The sequence below is a fragment of the Melospiza melodia genome, chromosome 1, assembly GCF_035770615.1.
Source record: "Melospiza melodia melodia isolate bMelMel2 chromosome 1, bMelMel2.pri, whole genome shotgun sequence".
In the NCBI taxonomy this organism is placed as follows: Eukaryota; Metazoa; Chordata; class Aves; order Passeriformes; family Passerellidae; genus Melospiza; species Melospiza melodia.
In genome coordinates, this window is record NC_086194.1 from 146,793,301 (window position 1) to 146,810,982 (window position 17,682).

Below are 17,682 nucleotides of genomic sequence, written 5' to 3' on the forward strand. Positions count from 1 at the left end.
AGGACACAGAGAAGGAAGAAAAAAAGGGAATATGCATACACCAATTAGAGAATTATGTGGACATGGAAGCATTTACCCACAAAGCCACAGAGAAAAAGGTCTGTGCCCTTAAGCCAGTACAACAGCACTTCTGAAGCAAAGTCCACGAGTACGTTTTCACCATTTCTACAGTACTAGATATGAACTCATTAAGAAAACCCTTAACAAACTTTCTTCTCTAATAATGTGTACTCATAATCACTCCTTGATGTATTTTTCAGAAAGTACCCTGGAAGCATGTTTTTACTCTTAAATGTGCAAATAAGAAAAATATTTACCATATGTTATTAATCTACATATATAAATTTAAGTCACTGTATTTTCTTAATCATTTAACAAGTTTATTTCTACAAATTATGGCTTAGAAGCAGGTACTGTACATACAAAAATCTGAGGATACTGATGTGCAGCACGTCATTTCTTCGTGTTGTTTATGTGGATAAGTTATTCATTTCAGTGGGTATTCATCACATTTCTTATAGCAGCAATAAATAGGCATTTTACTTTTCATAAAATGTTATTTTATATAGCATGTAATCAATACAAAATTAACTTTTAACAGCACTAGAGTAACATAACCCACAGGTCATTACAGGTTAGTGTGGTATTGGAAAATTTCATATTAGATCTCTGCTAAGATCTCTGCCAAGCTAAGACTGAGTGATTTGCAGAGTCTCCAACATATCTTCCACTGCCTTCAAAGAGTATTTAGTTTCTTTCTTACTACGACCTGCAAACTAAACAGAAAAGAAAGGATTGTTATTTGTCATATATATGAAATTCTATGTCTAAATCCTGTGAAAGTAACAGTTCTACACAGCAAATACCAATAATTAACTCTATTTACTAAAAACTTAAAAGCACAAAACTAAACCTCAGAATTTTTACCAGAATACAAGCTATATTACCTTCTTCTATAAAGTAAAGAAAAAATACTTTCTGTTAAAGTAAGACAGGAAAAAAATCTACTTATCAAAATTTACTATTAAATAATCCAAACAACATATAATCATATTTTATGGTTCAGAGTAACCATGGTGGATGACAGTTTCAGAGAACGTTTGAAATTAAGTCTGTCTTGATAAGGAAGAAAGATACAGCTTAACAAATACTACTAGTGGCTTTAAAAAGGAAGGGCTAGAAGGAGAGGAAATGCTGACCACCCCATGTTGAACTCAAAAGGGTTTTTCTAATGATACTGACAATTGCCATCACTCATAAGCCATATCTAACAAAGGAGATTCATTGACCAGGTTGGTCTTTAGTCAAATGAAACTCCTAACCATTTTTAATACACCTCCACTAAAAAGTTTTGTATTTCAGATTGGGAGGGGTAGTAAAGAAATTACAGAAACAGTAACTAAAACTTGCTTTTAGTAAAACAACTGATCCTCTACTTAAATGGTAACATCTAAACACTCAATAAATTTTCAATTTGAAGTTTTTTATTTTAAATACCACTGGTGTCTTGCATAGCTAGTCCTTGATTTATAATGTGTCCCTTCTCCCTTATAATTAACTTAATTTAGCAAACTCTTCATGACCTGTTAAGAAAGATTAAGTCATCAAACTCAGGTAATATCACACCAGCAACAAGCTGCAGGACCTGTTAACCTGCTTTTGACCCCTAGGCTACAATCTAGCATTGCAACTCCCAATCAGCATTGAGATTTTTTAAAAACAGTTTTGGCACAGTAAATAATAAGCTATCTCAAATCAAAGTTAGGAGAAATTTTGTTACTGTAACAACACTTTACAGCTTAAAGATGTACTGAAAACACTCTATTTTCATGTTTTATTTTTCCAGGTCATTCACTGGTGTACCAGGTTTTGATTCTAGCAGCATATATAAACCCATTCTTCAGGGTGTGCAGTTTCCAAAGTGACATGCAATAGTCAACTTCAGAGGAAAATCCAAGATACTCCAAGGTGAAAGCAGCAACTTATGCTTTTATCTGACTGAATAAAATACCCTTTCTTTGTCCACATTAAAGAGACACTTGAAAATTCCAAATCCTTTCACAACAATAAGTAAGTTTAAAAAAAAAAGTCAAAAGTTTAAAGTGAAAAATTGTTTCAAACTCAAAGCATTCAGAAATTTCAATAAAAAGCACAGAAGCCTAAATATACTGCAGCTAAAAAGCACTTGGCAAGACATGCAGAAAGCATGCAGAGAAAAGCTTCAAAATAAAGAAATATTTTACTTATTCTTGACATGGACACTGGAAGCAAAATTGACATATGACATTGGTTTAAAAAAATGCTACTTGGTAATTTCAAGAGCAGTTGCCTTCATGATACTGACATGTAGTTTAAACTGAACAAATAAAACCAAACTCTACGTCATAACAACCAGAAGCACACTTGGAAATGTAATCACTTCAAATTTGCCCTGACGAACAATTATTTTGTCTATTCAGCCATTACACAGCAATTTGACTGATTGAGCTGGAATCCATTTCTTAAATCATGACTTAATTTTCTGTTTCCCAAATGGTTAGTAACAAAATCACCTCTCTCCAGCCATAAATAACATGTAGATTGCTAACACAGAAGAGTTTAGCAATGTACCCAAGAAGCATGTATCTGGAAAATTACTGTGAGTAGGATCACATTAAAGATTTTTGTGAGCATTAATCAAACTTGCCTGCCTCTGCTGAAATGCTTCTACCAGAGGACATGCTAAACCAATTACCTAATTGAAGAGCATCAGGTAGCCTTATTTTGTTTTGGTGTTAAAGTAACTGTGACTCATGTCCTCAGTTAGAACAGACAGAAGTTCTTCTCAGGGTCTGCACACATGGAATGATCTAGTTTCCCAGTCGTAAGGCAAAAGTAAGCTTATAATAATAATAAACTTAAAACAAATTCTTTGAATAAGGAGTACTTCACTAGCTTCTGAAATAAAAGATTAAAATTAAATTTTATTTGGGTCTTTTTTCCACCCAGTCAATTACATTTAAGAAGCCTGGAGCATAATGACTTTTTTTTTTCAGAGGATGTGTTAGCAGCCAGGAATTCCAGCTCCATACAGCAGCCCTAGTTACAAAACCTTTCTGTCTTCCTGAAGAAGTTTACATTTCTCCTAGATTAGACACAGATGAGAAGTACTAATCAGCATGGATGGTTACATATTTAACATCAAATTAAGTATATTAACTAGCTGGAGGGTCAAATATCTGTGCATTTCAGACAATTTTTTAAATATTCTTTATCACCATGTTTTCCTGTAAAGACGGTGCTGCACAGTCTAACCAACACTGGGGAAATAAGGTTTTCTTTCTATACTCAAACACTGCTTTCTTTAAATGGCAACAAACTAAGAAGTTCCTCTGATTTCCTAGAGGAATGCACATGAAAAACAAAAATCAAGTCCTAAAGCATACTGCTTGAATGACAGAATAAATTGAAAGAAGGGGACCACTAAAAATATTTCAAGTAAATTGCATATAAAGTAAAATTTTAAATAATTAAATAATTAAAAAGCAACTATAGCCAGTCATTTGAAAAAATAAAGGCAGTTCTCCAAAATTACTGAGCAAACTGCTGGTAATTCAAGTTCAAATCCAAACTGGAAATGGGGAAAGACCTCACTGCAAGACAATTGCTCAAAACTAACTTTTTGCATTAATAATTTGGAATTTAAAGTCACAAATTCAAATAATTTGTATAGATATCCAAATCAGGATTCTAAATTCATCTTGCTCTCCAGAACATGGCCACCAGAAAAATTTCATTTAGCAGTATGAGAATGTCCAGCCAATAAAACAAGTCAATGTCAAACCCAACAAGCTGTTAAGGCTCTTACTACACTTCACAGGTGGATAATGCATGGAAAGTGGGGGGATTTATAGAGATCATATAAATATCCAGCATAAAACCTGTCTAAGGCAGGAACACTGTAAGAGTTTCCCTTGGCACTAAGTGACCAACGTTTCATCCTCAGGTCCAAATGGTGACAATTTCCAACTGCTCAGCTCACCAAGGGAGCAACAAATCAGCACTGACTCACAGGGTGACTGCCACCTACTGCATCACCTAACACCCCTGGCTGCAGCTGCTGGATGCTCTGAGTCTCTGGCACAGGGACTGGAGTAGCCAAAGGCTTCTGCAGCGCTGTAACAACCCAGGGGGGTTGGCCTGGGGATATCCTGCCCAGCTGTGCTCACTGGAGCTCACTGTGGCTCTTCTGGGAAGGGGAACGGGGGTATTCACCCCATTTATTTGCCAAATCCTGGCTTGAGCTTCAGCACTTCCATTTTCTCAAGAGCTGAATTTCCCCTAAGATTCTCATCATTCACAGTGTTCTTCACTTTATATCCCAAACAGCTAACAAGAGCAGAAAAGGAGGCTATGTATGTATGTATATGTGTACATATATATATATGTGTGTGTGTGTGTGTGTGTGTGTGTATGTGTGTGTATATATGTATGTATGTATGTATGTATGTATGTATGTATGTACATACGTTAGTTGTGTTAACACGGCCATGGCCTGTAAGCTACAACCAAAAATGCTTAATGTAGGATCCAAAGCACTCCACAAAAATAGTAATAGAAATTTCAAACTAAAAGAAAACAAACAAACCAACAATCCCCCCCAAAATCCCTAAGCCCCTGCACTTAAAAATGCCCCCAGCACCACATCTCTCCCGATAAATTCGTGTTTTAACAGAGACATTATGATGATAACAGAAAGCCACAACAAGGAGAGAAAAGAAGGGAAAAAACCCCAAAAACCAAACAGGTGTGCTTATCTGGATGGGAATCAGTTAACTAGAAACTGTCACAATTCAACATCCATTATATTTAGAACCAGGAGATGCCTATTTCCAGGTCTTCTAGGCCATTCCATGGCCCTCACTGGTTTTAAATTTCCACCCTGATGCACCCTGAAAGGGACTGCTCCCCAGAAGTGCTAACAAGTCTCTACCAGTACTTTGAACTCTAGTCACAATATTTACTTAAAACATATGCAAACCCATAATCTAAGCAGTTGATTTTACTAAGATGTAAAACATGGAATACTGGTTTTCACAAAAAATTCACACATCTTTTAAAAAGTGTTTTGTTCTGTCAATTATGATTCCGTGGTGTATTCCATTATTGAACGGTTTTTTGTAAGTGGTTGCTTGTTTTGGTTGGATTTGTGTTCAGGTTTTTGGGTTTTTTTCTTTCTTTGGATTGTTTTGCTGTTTTTGTGGGGCATTTTGTTGCTGTTTTTTGGGGGTTTTTGGGTTTTGTTTGGTTTTAGTCCTGCAATACTTGAATTTTCCATCTGCACTGTGCTTACAGGAATGTCAGGTTTACTTCAAGTCAAAAGAAGCCTTGGTTATTCATGAAACATCAGACAAAGTAGTTAATTCATAAACACCTTACCATCATGAGCAGGTAAATGGTTTATCACTGAAAAGCAGAGCGATTTAGAGAGCAGAAGAGAAATAAACTTTAGGCACATATTAAAAAATGCTTCATTATGTCCCCAGGGATAAATGCTCTTCACCGTGCAGTCAGAAGCTACAGGGCCAAGTAGCAGAAATGGAAAATATCTCTAACTTGGAATATATCAAAAACACATCAGCCACAAGAAGCTGCACGCTTGGCAAGGAACTGAAATGCAATTAAATATTAAGAAAACTGCACTGTCTGTAAAAGGAAAATCTAATTTAATTCCCTAATAGATGCTGCTTGTAAAAAGGCCATTTGGTAGTATTAACTGTGAAACAGTAGCAAGAAGAAAAAAATTAAATATTGGGTTCCCATACTGAAATATTGCAGGGATTAAGAAGAGCTACATATATACAAAGTCATTGCATTTAATATCAATACATTTGCTCAACAAAAAAGTTGTGGGAAGAATTGGACAGTATGATGTTGATATCCAGGATTACTTTTATATAAACTTTGATTGGCAGATCATTAAGAATAGCTGTAAGTGAGTCAAATACACATAATATATTTGGGATACACAGACAGAAGAGCCTATGAGCTAAAACATGTTTTCACTCATAGTTATAGAAAGAAATACAGGCTTATAATACAACAGGAAATAAAAAAATTTACACATAACTTTTTGAAAAGTTGGAAACACTCCCAATGACTTCAGTAAGGCTTACAAAATCTAGGTTTTCACAACTCAATGAGCACTTTTCTACAAAACTACACAAAAACAACTTCAGCCACAAATATTAAGGCAATTAAATATGATTTTGAAAGGTTAGAGTAAATTCAAGGAAAACAAAAACCCTAGAATTTTCATTTGTTTTTTAGTAAAGCAGAAGTGGATAACAAAGTCACTCTAAGAATTAAGATATACCAAGTTTTACCAAAATAGCTGCAGAACCAAGTCTTGAAGGTCAATATTACAGTAATGTACATTCAGTTAATGCTAGTAGGAAAAATATGTTTAAAGCTATTAAGTAAATGATAGCAATTAGTAACTGTTAAATTATTAATTAAAGTTTCCAGGAAACATTAACCTATTATTAATGAAGGTTTCCAGAAAATCAAACAGAAGCAGAATGTAAAAAAAAAAACCAAGCAGACTATGCTGATTTACATGCAATATTTAACCTCTTGAAAAGCAGCTGATAGAAGTGCAGAAAAGAACTATAGATCAAGTTAAGAGTATCATAAAGCAATGAAGTACTAACCTGATATGCTCTGTTTATTTGGTTTGCTGCCCAGCTGGCATATTTCATATTATCTTTTTTCATTTTCGCACTTGCTTTTGGATTGGAAGCGATATGACTGGCAGACTAGGAATACAATAAAATAAAAAACAAAATCCAGTGTAATTATAAAATTTACGTGCATGAAATAAGCTGAGAACACTGAGCATCCTTACAGTCCAAGCCCCATGCACAGTGATAATAGAAAATAACAAAAAAAAAATTTAAAAGTTATTACCAGCAAGCAGCATCCAGATAAGATTCAGCTAGACTTTTTAAACTATTGTTTGCTCTATTTAAAGCTACATTAGATTTCAGTTCAGTTCTGTACTGAGTTAAGACCCAAACCTGGACATGATCAGCTAACCCAATTTGCTTCTCCTAAAGTGAAAGTAATGAATTAGTTTTCCACATCCGATTTTTTACCAGAGACAATATAAAATACATCACTTGTATGTCCAAGCTGCCATTAAAAACATGACATTTTCCCCTGTAGCATCAGAAAACACATTTTAAAAGCAGATAAGACTCTAGATAAAATATGCTCACCCTCACCTGAAAGAATAAAAAATATTACTTAAGAACCAAACAAAGTTTTTTACTTATATAAATAAATCCACTGTGCAAGGAATCACTGCTACTGTGCTGGTGTTTTTCAGCAATTCATCATCTTCTAGAGAGGATGCATGACTTTAAATCCTTTTTCAAGAAGTTACCTTCCCGTGCCAATAACAATAATTCTTTTGAAAATACAGGCAAGACTTAAAGGTGAAGAGCACTTCAGTAAGGAGTAGTTACTAGCACAAAATTGTCCATACTCCAAAGGTATGAAAAATACCCCATATTTTAAAACAGTGCTAATAATCTGAGCTATTAAGTTAAAAATCAGGGGGAAAACAGCAAATGGGAAAGGATAATATACACGCATAAACATATTCAGAATGATAACATGGAAAATACATAATTATGCTTACCATGTAAAGTCCAAATAGAGCTCTCATATTTCTGTTGTTAAGTTTCAGTGCTTGTGCAAAATACTTTCTTGACAGCTCAAGGTTTTCAAGCCCCCCCTGAGTGTATTTAACCTGCAAAAATGGTAAACGCCTGAAACTTGCATGCCATTCATACCTCAGGCAATCACTTTGAAGCAATGATATTACAAAAATTCTCTCCAAGTTTGTTTCACATGACATTTCAAATCAGGTGAGTCCTATTAAAGGCCAAATACTGGCCTGGGAGAAATCCAAGCTCTTCACAATGTACACATTTTAAAAAATTTAACTATAAGAGAAAAAACCCCAGCATTAATTTCATTAGTGCATTGTTACAAGATTTTTCATCTATAAATACCTGAAAGCTTGGGACTGTCTCTTATGAAAAGCAGCACAAACTTTAAATCCTAATTCTGACTACTAGAAATTCATACTGACACTATTTTCCCACAGCATGCATGAAAACAGTTCAGCATGAAAACAAAACAACATAATGCCTTTCTTTATGTATTCAAAATAGCACACAAAGTTTAGAGGATTACTCCATTGTTTTTCTATTCATTTTTCCAGATATTAGATCAACAAAAAGAGAGATAAATACTAGAAGATATGCTTCAAAGTCTTTCTATGAGAAAGCTACTTAGGCTTTCAAGTTTTAATGTCAACCAAATTTTACCCATGTTAACTAAACAAATTAAACCTATTCTAAGCAGTTAACAGTATAATTTAGGGGAAAAAATAATCTGGAGAGAAAAGACAAATTCAAATGGCTAAAACCTTGAGCTAAAACTTCTAACTTTACCTCTAGCTTTTACCTCTCTTCCACCAGAGCTCCTTCAGGCAGAATTTCATATGTGGATTCCAAGATCTGAGTCCACAGTAACAGGCAATGTATCATAACCTCCTAGACAGCATTGTTGTAGAAAAGTTTAGCTTCTCAAGCACTTTTTTGAAAAGTGCATAAAAACTTCAATAAGAAGAGTTCATTTTAAATTAGCTTTTATCTTGAATAATTTTTCCCCTAACTGTTATATTTAGCTTAGTCACACTGTGACTGAGTCACTGAGTATGAAAACACAGTTTTCAGAACGTGTTCAGTTCTATGAGATGTTAGCATTCTCTGTGAACTCTTAAAATCTCCTAGGGAAAAAATTAAAGAAACCATTTTCACCACTTCTCTAACATAAAACCAGAAAATGTAATCAGAAGTAATTGATTTTTCTGAAATACCTACTTCAGCATATTGCTGACAATATAAGTGGTTGTGTGGATTAGTCATCATAAGCTCCTCTAAGCAGAAGGCTGCCTTTGCATAGCTGCAAAATACAAAAAACAGTGATAAAATGAGACATGAGTACACAGCTCTTTGCTTCAGTTTTTTTCCAGCACAACACAAGCCTTACTTTTCCCCTCATAAAATCACATGATTCACAATTAATTAAAATGCTTCATTTAAAAATAAAGTTTAGAACCAAGTTGCTTTTTTTATATCACAGACAGGGGGAAAATACACAAAATCTAATGGTCTAGGTACAACTGCAATAGCTCATAAAAAAACATTTAATATATAAATCTCTTATTAATAAGTGCCGTTTCTCATCAGAATTAGTGATGAGTAGAAATAGGTATTAGGTATTTTAAGACACTGAACTGAAACTACAAAATAATTCCTTTTTTTCCTAAGAAAATTCAACTACCTGAGGATTAATAAATGCAGCTACTGATCACAGCATTTACACTGTCAATTAACCTTACCTACCAACAGTGAACCATAGAATTGAGACAACAAAACCAACATACTAAGAACAGTTCTAAAATTCAAACACTCCAAATCTATGCATGAAAATAGCATCAGACCTCTCCAAATGGGCAAATCCTTATCATTTGAGAAGGCTAGTCCTTGAGTTTCTTAGTGTAAATTTTCAGAAAGAACTAGGAAATCAAGCTCAAAATGCAGGTTTATTGTGAAGAACCTTAGTTTTGTAATCTTTCAAATAGAACTGTCTGCAGAATTTGCATCATTTAGTGATATGTGATAGCACTATTACTCAGTTTATGCCATAGGATTCCAAAATTCAGCAATACAAGGTTTATAATGACTGTGTGGGCAGATATTTAATATTGCAGTAAAAGCAATTTAGCAATTATGAGACCATATTAAGCCATATTATCTGTAAAATCTTGTATCCTAAAATAAATATGTTGTGGTTTTCTCTAGTGCATGTTATGATTGTCATGTATCTGTATAATTTATTAATCTGGAGATAAAAGGGAAGCAACCTCATTCTCCAAAAGCAGGAGCCAGAGTCCTCACTGCAGAACAGGGTAGAACTGAGGACTGTGTAAACCTTGTACATCTATGTGTATTTATGAACAAAAATGAGAGCATGGTGATTTCACAAGCCTGTGATTGTGACCCTGATAAAACATATAAACTGAGGAACTGCATTCTCTTTTAAAACTTAACTTTTAGTTGCTTTTAGCCAAGAGCCTGATTTTTCCTTAATATCAAAATGATAATAATGATGCTTATGGAAGTATAGTGAGGACAATTAATTCTTTCCATCAACTGAAGTTCTACATATTGCTTTTTATTGGAATTACAGACCAAAACAAATACAAGCAAAAGCAATTTCTTTCTCGGATTTTATTGCACAATTTCATAATAAAGATTATAGCAAAAAAACCCAACCCAATAATGGAATACGTATGTTTGAACCACTCTATCATTCACTTTCGTACTGACAGATTTGACAAGCTTAAATATCTTTCCAGCCAATTTTTTTTTTTTTTTAATAGCTATTTTCTTGGAAAAGTGGCTGGTAGATTTCCCCAAACAAATGGAAGTGTGGATATCAAAATTCTAGTTTATTCCTGAAGTCATCATTTAAAAGAGTTTAATAACTATTTTCTTTGAGAATGGGGTGCAAGGAGAGGTGATTGGGGAATAATTTTTTCCTCAGGGTGAGAATGGCTATTTCTTCCTTGAGAATTTGATTCTTTTACTACCCTCTTAAAAGGAAAGAAGGAAACAATTGTGATATAATTCAGGCTGGCCTGAAGAACCAAAGAAAACGGGGAAAAAAAAAGATACGCCTTTTGGTGGAGGTCTGAATTAATGCTGTGATATTAGAAAACTTGCACTAAGGCTTTGGAGCTAATCCTCTCACACTGGGATTTCCTCCTGTCACTACAGCAATAAAAAAAGCTAACAAAAACATTAAATATCCAATAAGCAAGTTACTACAACATTCAGCATTCTTGATCGCACTGGGTTTTGTACCCAGGCGACCAGATGCCTCCAACTCTGGATCCATGTTTTGCTTTGTGGGCTTTTTTTAAGAGGTTACTAAAAGTTCTGGGAGAGGTAGGCTAAAAGAAAATTGGAATATCGGTTGCTGGGATCAACTGATTTAAGAAGTAGAGAATTTACCATCTCTAAGAAGTAAAATACATAACATGAACAAAAAATGATGGGAAGTATGTGCTGTTCACTGCTGCACTCAAACCACTTCTTTCAAATATCAGATTTTTAAGAACTACTGAAACATACAGGTAATTAAGTAAACTCTTTTTGTTTGACAAACAAATGCCTTTTTAAAGTATTTGGTAGCCAAATAAGTCTGGTAATTATTTCCAGTTGAGGCCTAGTATATTGGAAATGAGACAGCATACTTTTGTAACATTAGTCCTTAAAAAAAATCACTGTGGTTTTTGACTTACACAGAGTGGGTTTCAAATTAACATTTTTTATGCAGACTTAGCAAACAACTTACTCATGTTCATTGATGTAAAGTTCTGCAAGTTCATGCCAAGCTTCTTGGTCACCAACAAATCTGTATAGAGGATACAAGAGAGGGAAAAAGGAAAAAAAGAAAGAATGTGCAAGGGATTCTGTAAATGACTAGCACTGAAGCAAAAGCGTAAATTAAATGCAAATTCCACTTTAATTAAAAAGATTTATCAGAATAGCAAAACACAATCCGTATTCTTGTAAGAGACACTCACTGTTCCAGATACTCATTCAGCTCTCGGATGGCCTCGAGATTTTTCCCCTGGGCCTTTCGAATGGCAATCTTACGCTTTCTTGCTGCCTATGGGTTGACATTAATAAAGGATTAGGCCTCATAATTCCCTGGGTTTTTGTAAGGAAAGCAATTTGACTGTGCAAATTATTATCTCAATACCAGTGGAATTCCACTGCAGAGACACTGCGAGGTTGAGGTTTATAAACATACCCTATCACATCCCACTGAGAGACTGAAAATCTCTTCTTACAATCACATTATGTATGCTTTTCTTTGGAGGCACAAACTGTATGCATTATTTCATTCAAATAAATGACTGTCCAGATTCTGATAATTACAAAACAGCAGGGGATGCTAATCTTCAGCCATTCCAACTACCCCCACCTTGTCATTCACAAGATCTATGACTGTAGAGAAGAAATGGTGACTGAGTCCTAGAGAATGCCACAGATTCATCTTGGTTGTCCCTGTGTAAGTATGGCTTTCAGCCACTATAAAATATTCTTGTTGAAGGGCTGAATGGCACCTTTAACTAATGCTAAATTCACACCAATTCCCTAAACAAGTCTCTCATCATTCTTGGAGCACAAAGTAGGCTCTGCAATGTAAAGGGAATACAAAATCTCTATTTCAATGCCAAAAACTGAGCAGTACTTTGATATGTGGATAGAAAATGTAATTCAACTTAAACAACATAAAAATGAGTTATAAGAATTTTAATGTATTTAAATTTTGAAGTCCATAAAAGTCGTCAGAAACCAGAAGGAGGAAAGATATAGAGGATTGTAATAGCTGATTATTCTGTACTTTAATCCAATATTCAGCTTCTAAATGATGCTGGTTACAGTTTTCAGGACTCACGAGGATTTTTTTATTGAGTCCAGCTCTTAAGAGAATGGTCCTCACAGAGACTGAACCTGTGACCTTGATGTTACCAGGACCATGCTCAAACCAACTGAATATCAACATACACCTGAGGTGTGATTCAAAACAAAGGAATCTTCCCAGCTGGGAGCAAACAGTACACCTCAGCCAGCCTGAAAGTCATCAGATGAGAAATCTGACCAAATGGAAGGAAAACACAATTCCAGCAGAACATAATACAAAAAAGGAATGCCATGAGCCTCCTTCCTTGCCTCTAATCCCCATGCTCTTGGGTGACAAAACTACTGTGGTCAGACATGAGACAACAGTCTGGTGTCCATGATGTCAACATGCACACAAACCCTCGTTTGCCACTTCTCCATGAGATAATATTAGTGACAAAAAATATAAAGCACACTTCTCTAGTAATTAAATCCCACTGTTTATCCCCTTCATAGCTCTCATTCTATTTCATATCTTCTAAAGAGTTTATATAGTTGGGTATCATCTTTCAGAAGCCTTGATAGGACAACTCTTCAACAAAATATTGAACAATTTTAATCTCTGAATTTCAGATAGCTCTGAAATAACCTTCTTCATGATGTACCGTAAGTTCACAGTCACATATACCCTACAAAAGTTCTTGTATATTTACAGCATTTTAAACATAACTACTCTCCTAAATAATTTTTTACCCTTTGATCCATTGTGAGCAAATCAATTACTTCCAAGAGAGTGGTAAATTACTTCAAGCACCAAAACAGAAAAGCTAAAAATGCTTTTGACATTTAATTAATTTCCTTTTAATTCATTCCCTTTATCTCCCTCACAAATAAGTATTCAATGGAAATTCAGAGAAAACAACTCAAGTGAGGAAAAAAAATATTTCACCCTTCTGACTAAATGTACAACACAGACAGAGAGAAGAATAATCAGAGGCCAAATTAGAACACAACAAGTGTGGTTTCCACTGCTTCTTTCTCCAACTGCAACCTGTGAAGGTACATACATCATTCTACTTTTACTGGGAGACATCTGGCTAAAAGCCATAACAGGAAATTTTAACTGCTGACACATTTATTACTGTAACAATAACACACTCTCTATTTTATTTTTGCTTTTCTAAAAATAACAGCATAACTAAATTTATTTTCTTTAAATTCAAAAAGAATAATCCCACATGTTTATCATGCTGCTATAACAAACAAAACAAAATAACACCACAAAATAACAAACAAAAAAACCTCAACCAAACCAATGTTTGCTGTCACATTTTTTGGAGTTCTCAAAGCAATTGTAAAGCAGGTCACCCCTTCTATGGTGGGAACACCAGGGCAGTGTTAACCCACTACCCAAAGCTGACATTATACACAGCCCACTGAGCCTGAAACATGAAAAGAGGAAAAGTGGGGATAACAATGTACTCAGCCAAAGGAATGCATCAAGTAATTACAGCCTAGGAAGACAGAAGGGTTTTTGCAGGTAACAGACTATTGACTTTATAAATGTAGCTCTTGGATTAACAACACAGTTATTCTCAAAATTTAAAGAAATCAAGGGGCTGATTAAAGTAAACCCTTGAGAACTAAAATAATCTATTAAATATATAAAATCAATCAATGCATATGAAAACTTAATTTGCAATGGCAAACAGGAACAGTCTGCATAAGTCACTCTCTGTTTCTAATGCAACTTCTTCAATTGCATCCAAGTCACTCCTCCAAAAGAGTCTGGAAACAGATTTTTTTCCATAGCTGCTTTATTTCTTAACCACAGCACTCACAAGTAACATAAATCACAGGAACCTCAAGACATTAATTTATGAAAAGCTACAACTATTTCTTGTCACAAATATAAACTGATGTTTACATATAGCAAGCATGTAATCTAATGCAATCAAATAACAAGGACAAAAGCATTAGACACAATTAACATATTCTGGCGGTAGCACTTAGGAATTAAATGAGTTACGTTCACATCTGACAGAATCTCCCTGCTGCACCAAATCCCAAGAAATTTATTCAAAATTACACTTCACCAACTTTTTTGTTGACCTTCCTCATCACCAAAAACATAGCAACATCTGGGCTTTAAATCTGCACTCTCTTCACCCTCAAAATGCTGGGAGATAAGTTTATTTACACAGAACTCCAAGTTTACAAAAGAGAGGCTCAGCCACTCAAAACAGTGCTAACATCCTGAGGAAGAACATAATATTGTCTAGTAGCACAGAATTTCTGAAAGTCTTTTTAAAAGCACTGGAAAGAATTCAGTGAGAATGCAGACTTTTTTTTAACCCAGATTCCAACATTTTCCATTACATGAATAAAGTCATAAAGCCAAGAGATATGCAAAGAGGTTTTCAGTAATTCGCAGGATTGATATGACAGCTGAAAAAATGAAGACATGAAAACAAACTACTGTTGCTTTTAATGGTATTTACAAACTACTCTTCTATCTGAGTTCCTATTCCTAGTTTCTTTCAAACATGAAGTCTATCAGTTTTTAAATTGAAAAAAAATTCAATAATTTCAGCAGTCAGTACATTTAGAAAAATATATACAAAAAGGCCTGCATTACAAACAAAACATGGACCACAGTTTGTGTGCTGTAAACTTCTAATTCTTGTTCTCACTTATATTGCTCCTGAGCTCACTGTGTGAGTCAGATTAAGTGCTGCTCTGTGAGCTGGAGCTCACACAGTTTCCTGAGAATCCTGAGGACAACTGCAAAACTAATGGCAATTTACACTCATAGCATTAATTTTTATTTATTCCCATAAAAATTAAACAAAATGCTTTACTGCACAGAACCGCTGCCAACACTAATAACCACTTTTGCATACAAAAATAGTTATTTGTTAAGTAAAGCCAGAACTCACACCAATTCTTCAGAAGCTTTACCTAGCATTTATACCATATTTCCTATTTATTAGCTGCCTTACAACCAGCTGATAAAAAAAAACCAGGCAATTTCATATTCAACTATGTTAAAGGCCCTCTTCACCAAAAACCTCACATCTCAAAACACAAACTTATTTTTAGGGGACCTATTGCAAGATATTAAAAAACTGCAAAACGGAGAGTTCAAATTTGTTCAATTATTAATTTCAAGTCCACCAAGAATATTCTTGAGAAATTATTTTTTAAATACAGGGATCTGAAATTATTTTGATGTCTAAGAAGCCTACTAAAATAGTCACAAACAATTACATTGACAAAAATTTTAAAAATAGCATTGAAGGGGTCCATTTCAGTTCTTCACATCACAACAGTAAGACTTTCTAGAACAAGCCTCAACTAAATTAACTCAATCTTCTTTCTCCTTCCACCTTAAGTAAAAAGGAAAAGGCAAAACCTCCAGTGCTGTAACAAGGTCTGCAGAATTTGAACACACAGATACTGTGACACAGATTTCCCCCTCAATTTTCCAGAGTTTAAAGCAAAACACTAGAATGCTTATTGGCTAATTCTGTAAATCCATAATTCTTTATGAAAAGATATATGCATCTTAAAGAAATACTTTAAGAATCAGTATCATATGGAGTAAGCTGCTTCAGTATGTACAAATTTATTAAGGAGTGAACCTTTCTAAGGTATTTCTTTTGAAGACTAGTAATCCCCAATCTGGCATAAGAACTAATCCTTCATTTGTCATGATTCTTTTTAATTAGCATTAAGTAGACTCAAAATGACGTGAGGACTTGAACATTTATCAACTTCTGCATTTCATTAATAAAACATACCAACAGAGAGTCTAATATTGTTCTAAATTTCATGGCTCTAAAGAAAGTATTAGGAGGAGAATTGTCAGTGATTGAGACCCCTAGGAAAGAAAGAATTTCTTATCTGTATAACTACTACATGATTTAACACATGATACTTTTCACCTTAAAAAGAATTTTTTTCTTTTCTTTTCTTTTAACATTTTAGAAAATGTGTATTTGGTCTAAGAATTTGATCCACTGAAATATTTTCCTTCAAATTGTAATATGCAAATCAAAACAGAAGTGTAAACAGCTTCAACTGAGATACAGGGAAAAATTACACAGATATCAAAAAGGCACGTTATCAAAACCATCCCATAATCAAAACCAACCACAACAACAAATTTATTTCTACCAGAATCCAGACTTTTTTCAGAGTTAGTAATGCAAGACAGTTAAATCTTGCAAACCTTTGCAGGCACAGAGCTACTGGGTTGAAGCTGCCCTTTTAGGGACAACCTCAAAGCAAACCATAACTTTTTGTATCCAATAAACAATCTATAAAGTCTAACAACTAGCATAGAGCAAATGGGTAGGAGCTGTACAGGCTGAAAAGCTAAAGCCTGGAATTAGCAAACATGAAAAATGTTACATACCAACAAAAAGTAAGAACAGTTTACACAGAGAAAAGTAAGGCTTCCCTTATCTAGTGGAGTTCTTCAAGGAGTCCTTAAGTGTAGATGAATAATGATCCATGTAAAAGTCATCTTTGACTTAAAATATAATTTCACCAAGATGTCTCACCTCGAAGCTGAAAGCTCTGAAGGAATCTAGAGCTACCACAGCCTAACAAGGGAAAGTCTTCACAAGGATAAATAAGTCAAAAGATATAAAAGAGAGAAAAGGGTTCTCTGCACTGAGAATCCCAGAATCACCTGTATTAAAAACTACTGCTCAGCACTCTTGATAAGAGATCTAACAAGGGAATTAATAGTGATGTGAAGTTAAATGTTGATAAGGACTTATTTAAGTGTAAAGAACAAAAGACAACTCCAAAGAATAGCATTCACAATAATTAATCATAATGAGTACTTTTACCAGCACAATAAAACGACCCGTGAAATTTAATCTACATAAATGGCTGCATATAGGGTCAAACAACACTAATTTAATGCACACAAAAACCCTGAGTTTGTCTGGTTAGGAGGGAAACACTGGACTTGCAATAAACAGTTATATAAAACATCAATTCAGTGCCCAGAAACCATCTTAAAAAAATCAAAAAACCCTGCCCCAAAACCCCAAACTGAAAATACTGTGATATTGGAGTGATCAGAAAAGAATACAGAAGAGACACATCTGTGGCATCACTTTGTTATTTG

The 17,682-nt window shown here is 34.5% G+C and overlaps 1 protein-coding gene across 1 annotated transcript in view; it reads right to left on the reverse strand.

Moving 5' to 3' along the window:
- Positions 1–358: 358 nt before the first annotated feature.
- EMC2 (ER membrane protein complex subunit 2) overlaps positions 359–17,682 on the reverse strand; it is a 35,970-nt gene continuing 18,646 nt past the window's right edge. Inside the window, exons 6-11 of the mRNA XM_063171024.1 lie at positions 11,711–11,796; positions 11,479–11,538; positions 8,937–9,018; positions 7,685–7,795; positions 6,693–6,797; positions 359–776 (exon numbers count right to left, since the gene is read on the reverse strand). Coding sequence (XP_063027094.1) covers positions 690–776; positions 6,693–6,797; positions 7,685–7,795; positions 8,937–9,018; positions 11,479–11,538; positions 11,711–11,796 — 531 coding nt within the window. The 3' untranslated portion in view covers positions 359–689. The remainder of the gene's footprint in view (positions 777–6,692; positions 6,798–7,684; positions 7,796–8,936; positions 9,019–11,478; positions 11,539–11,710; positions 11,797–17,682) is intronic.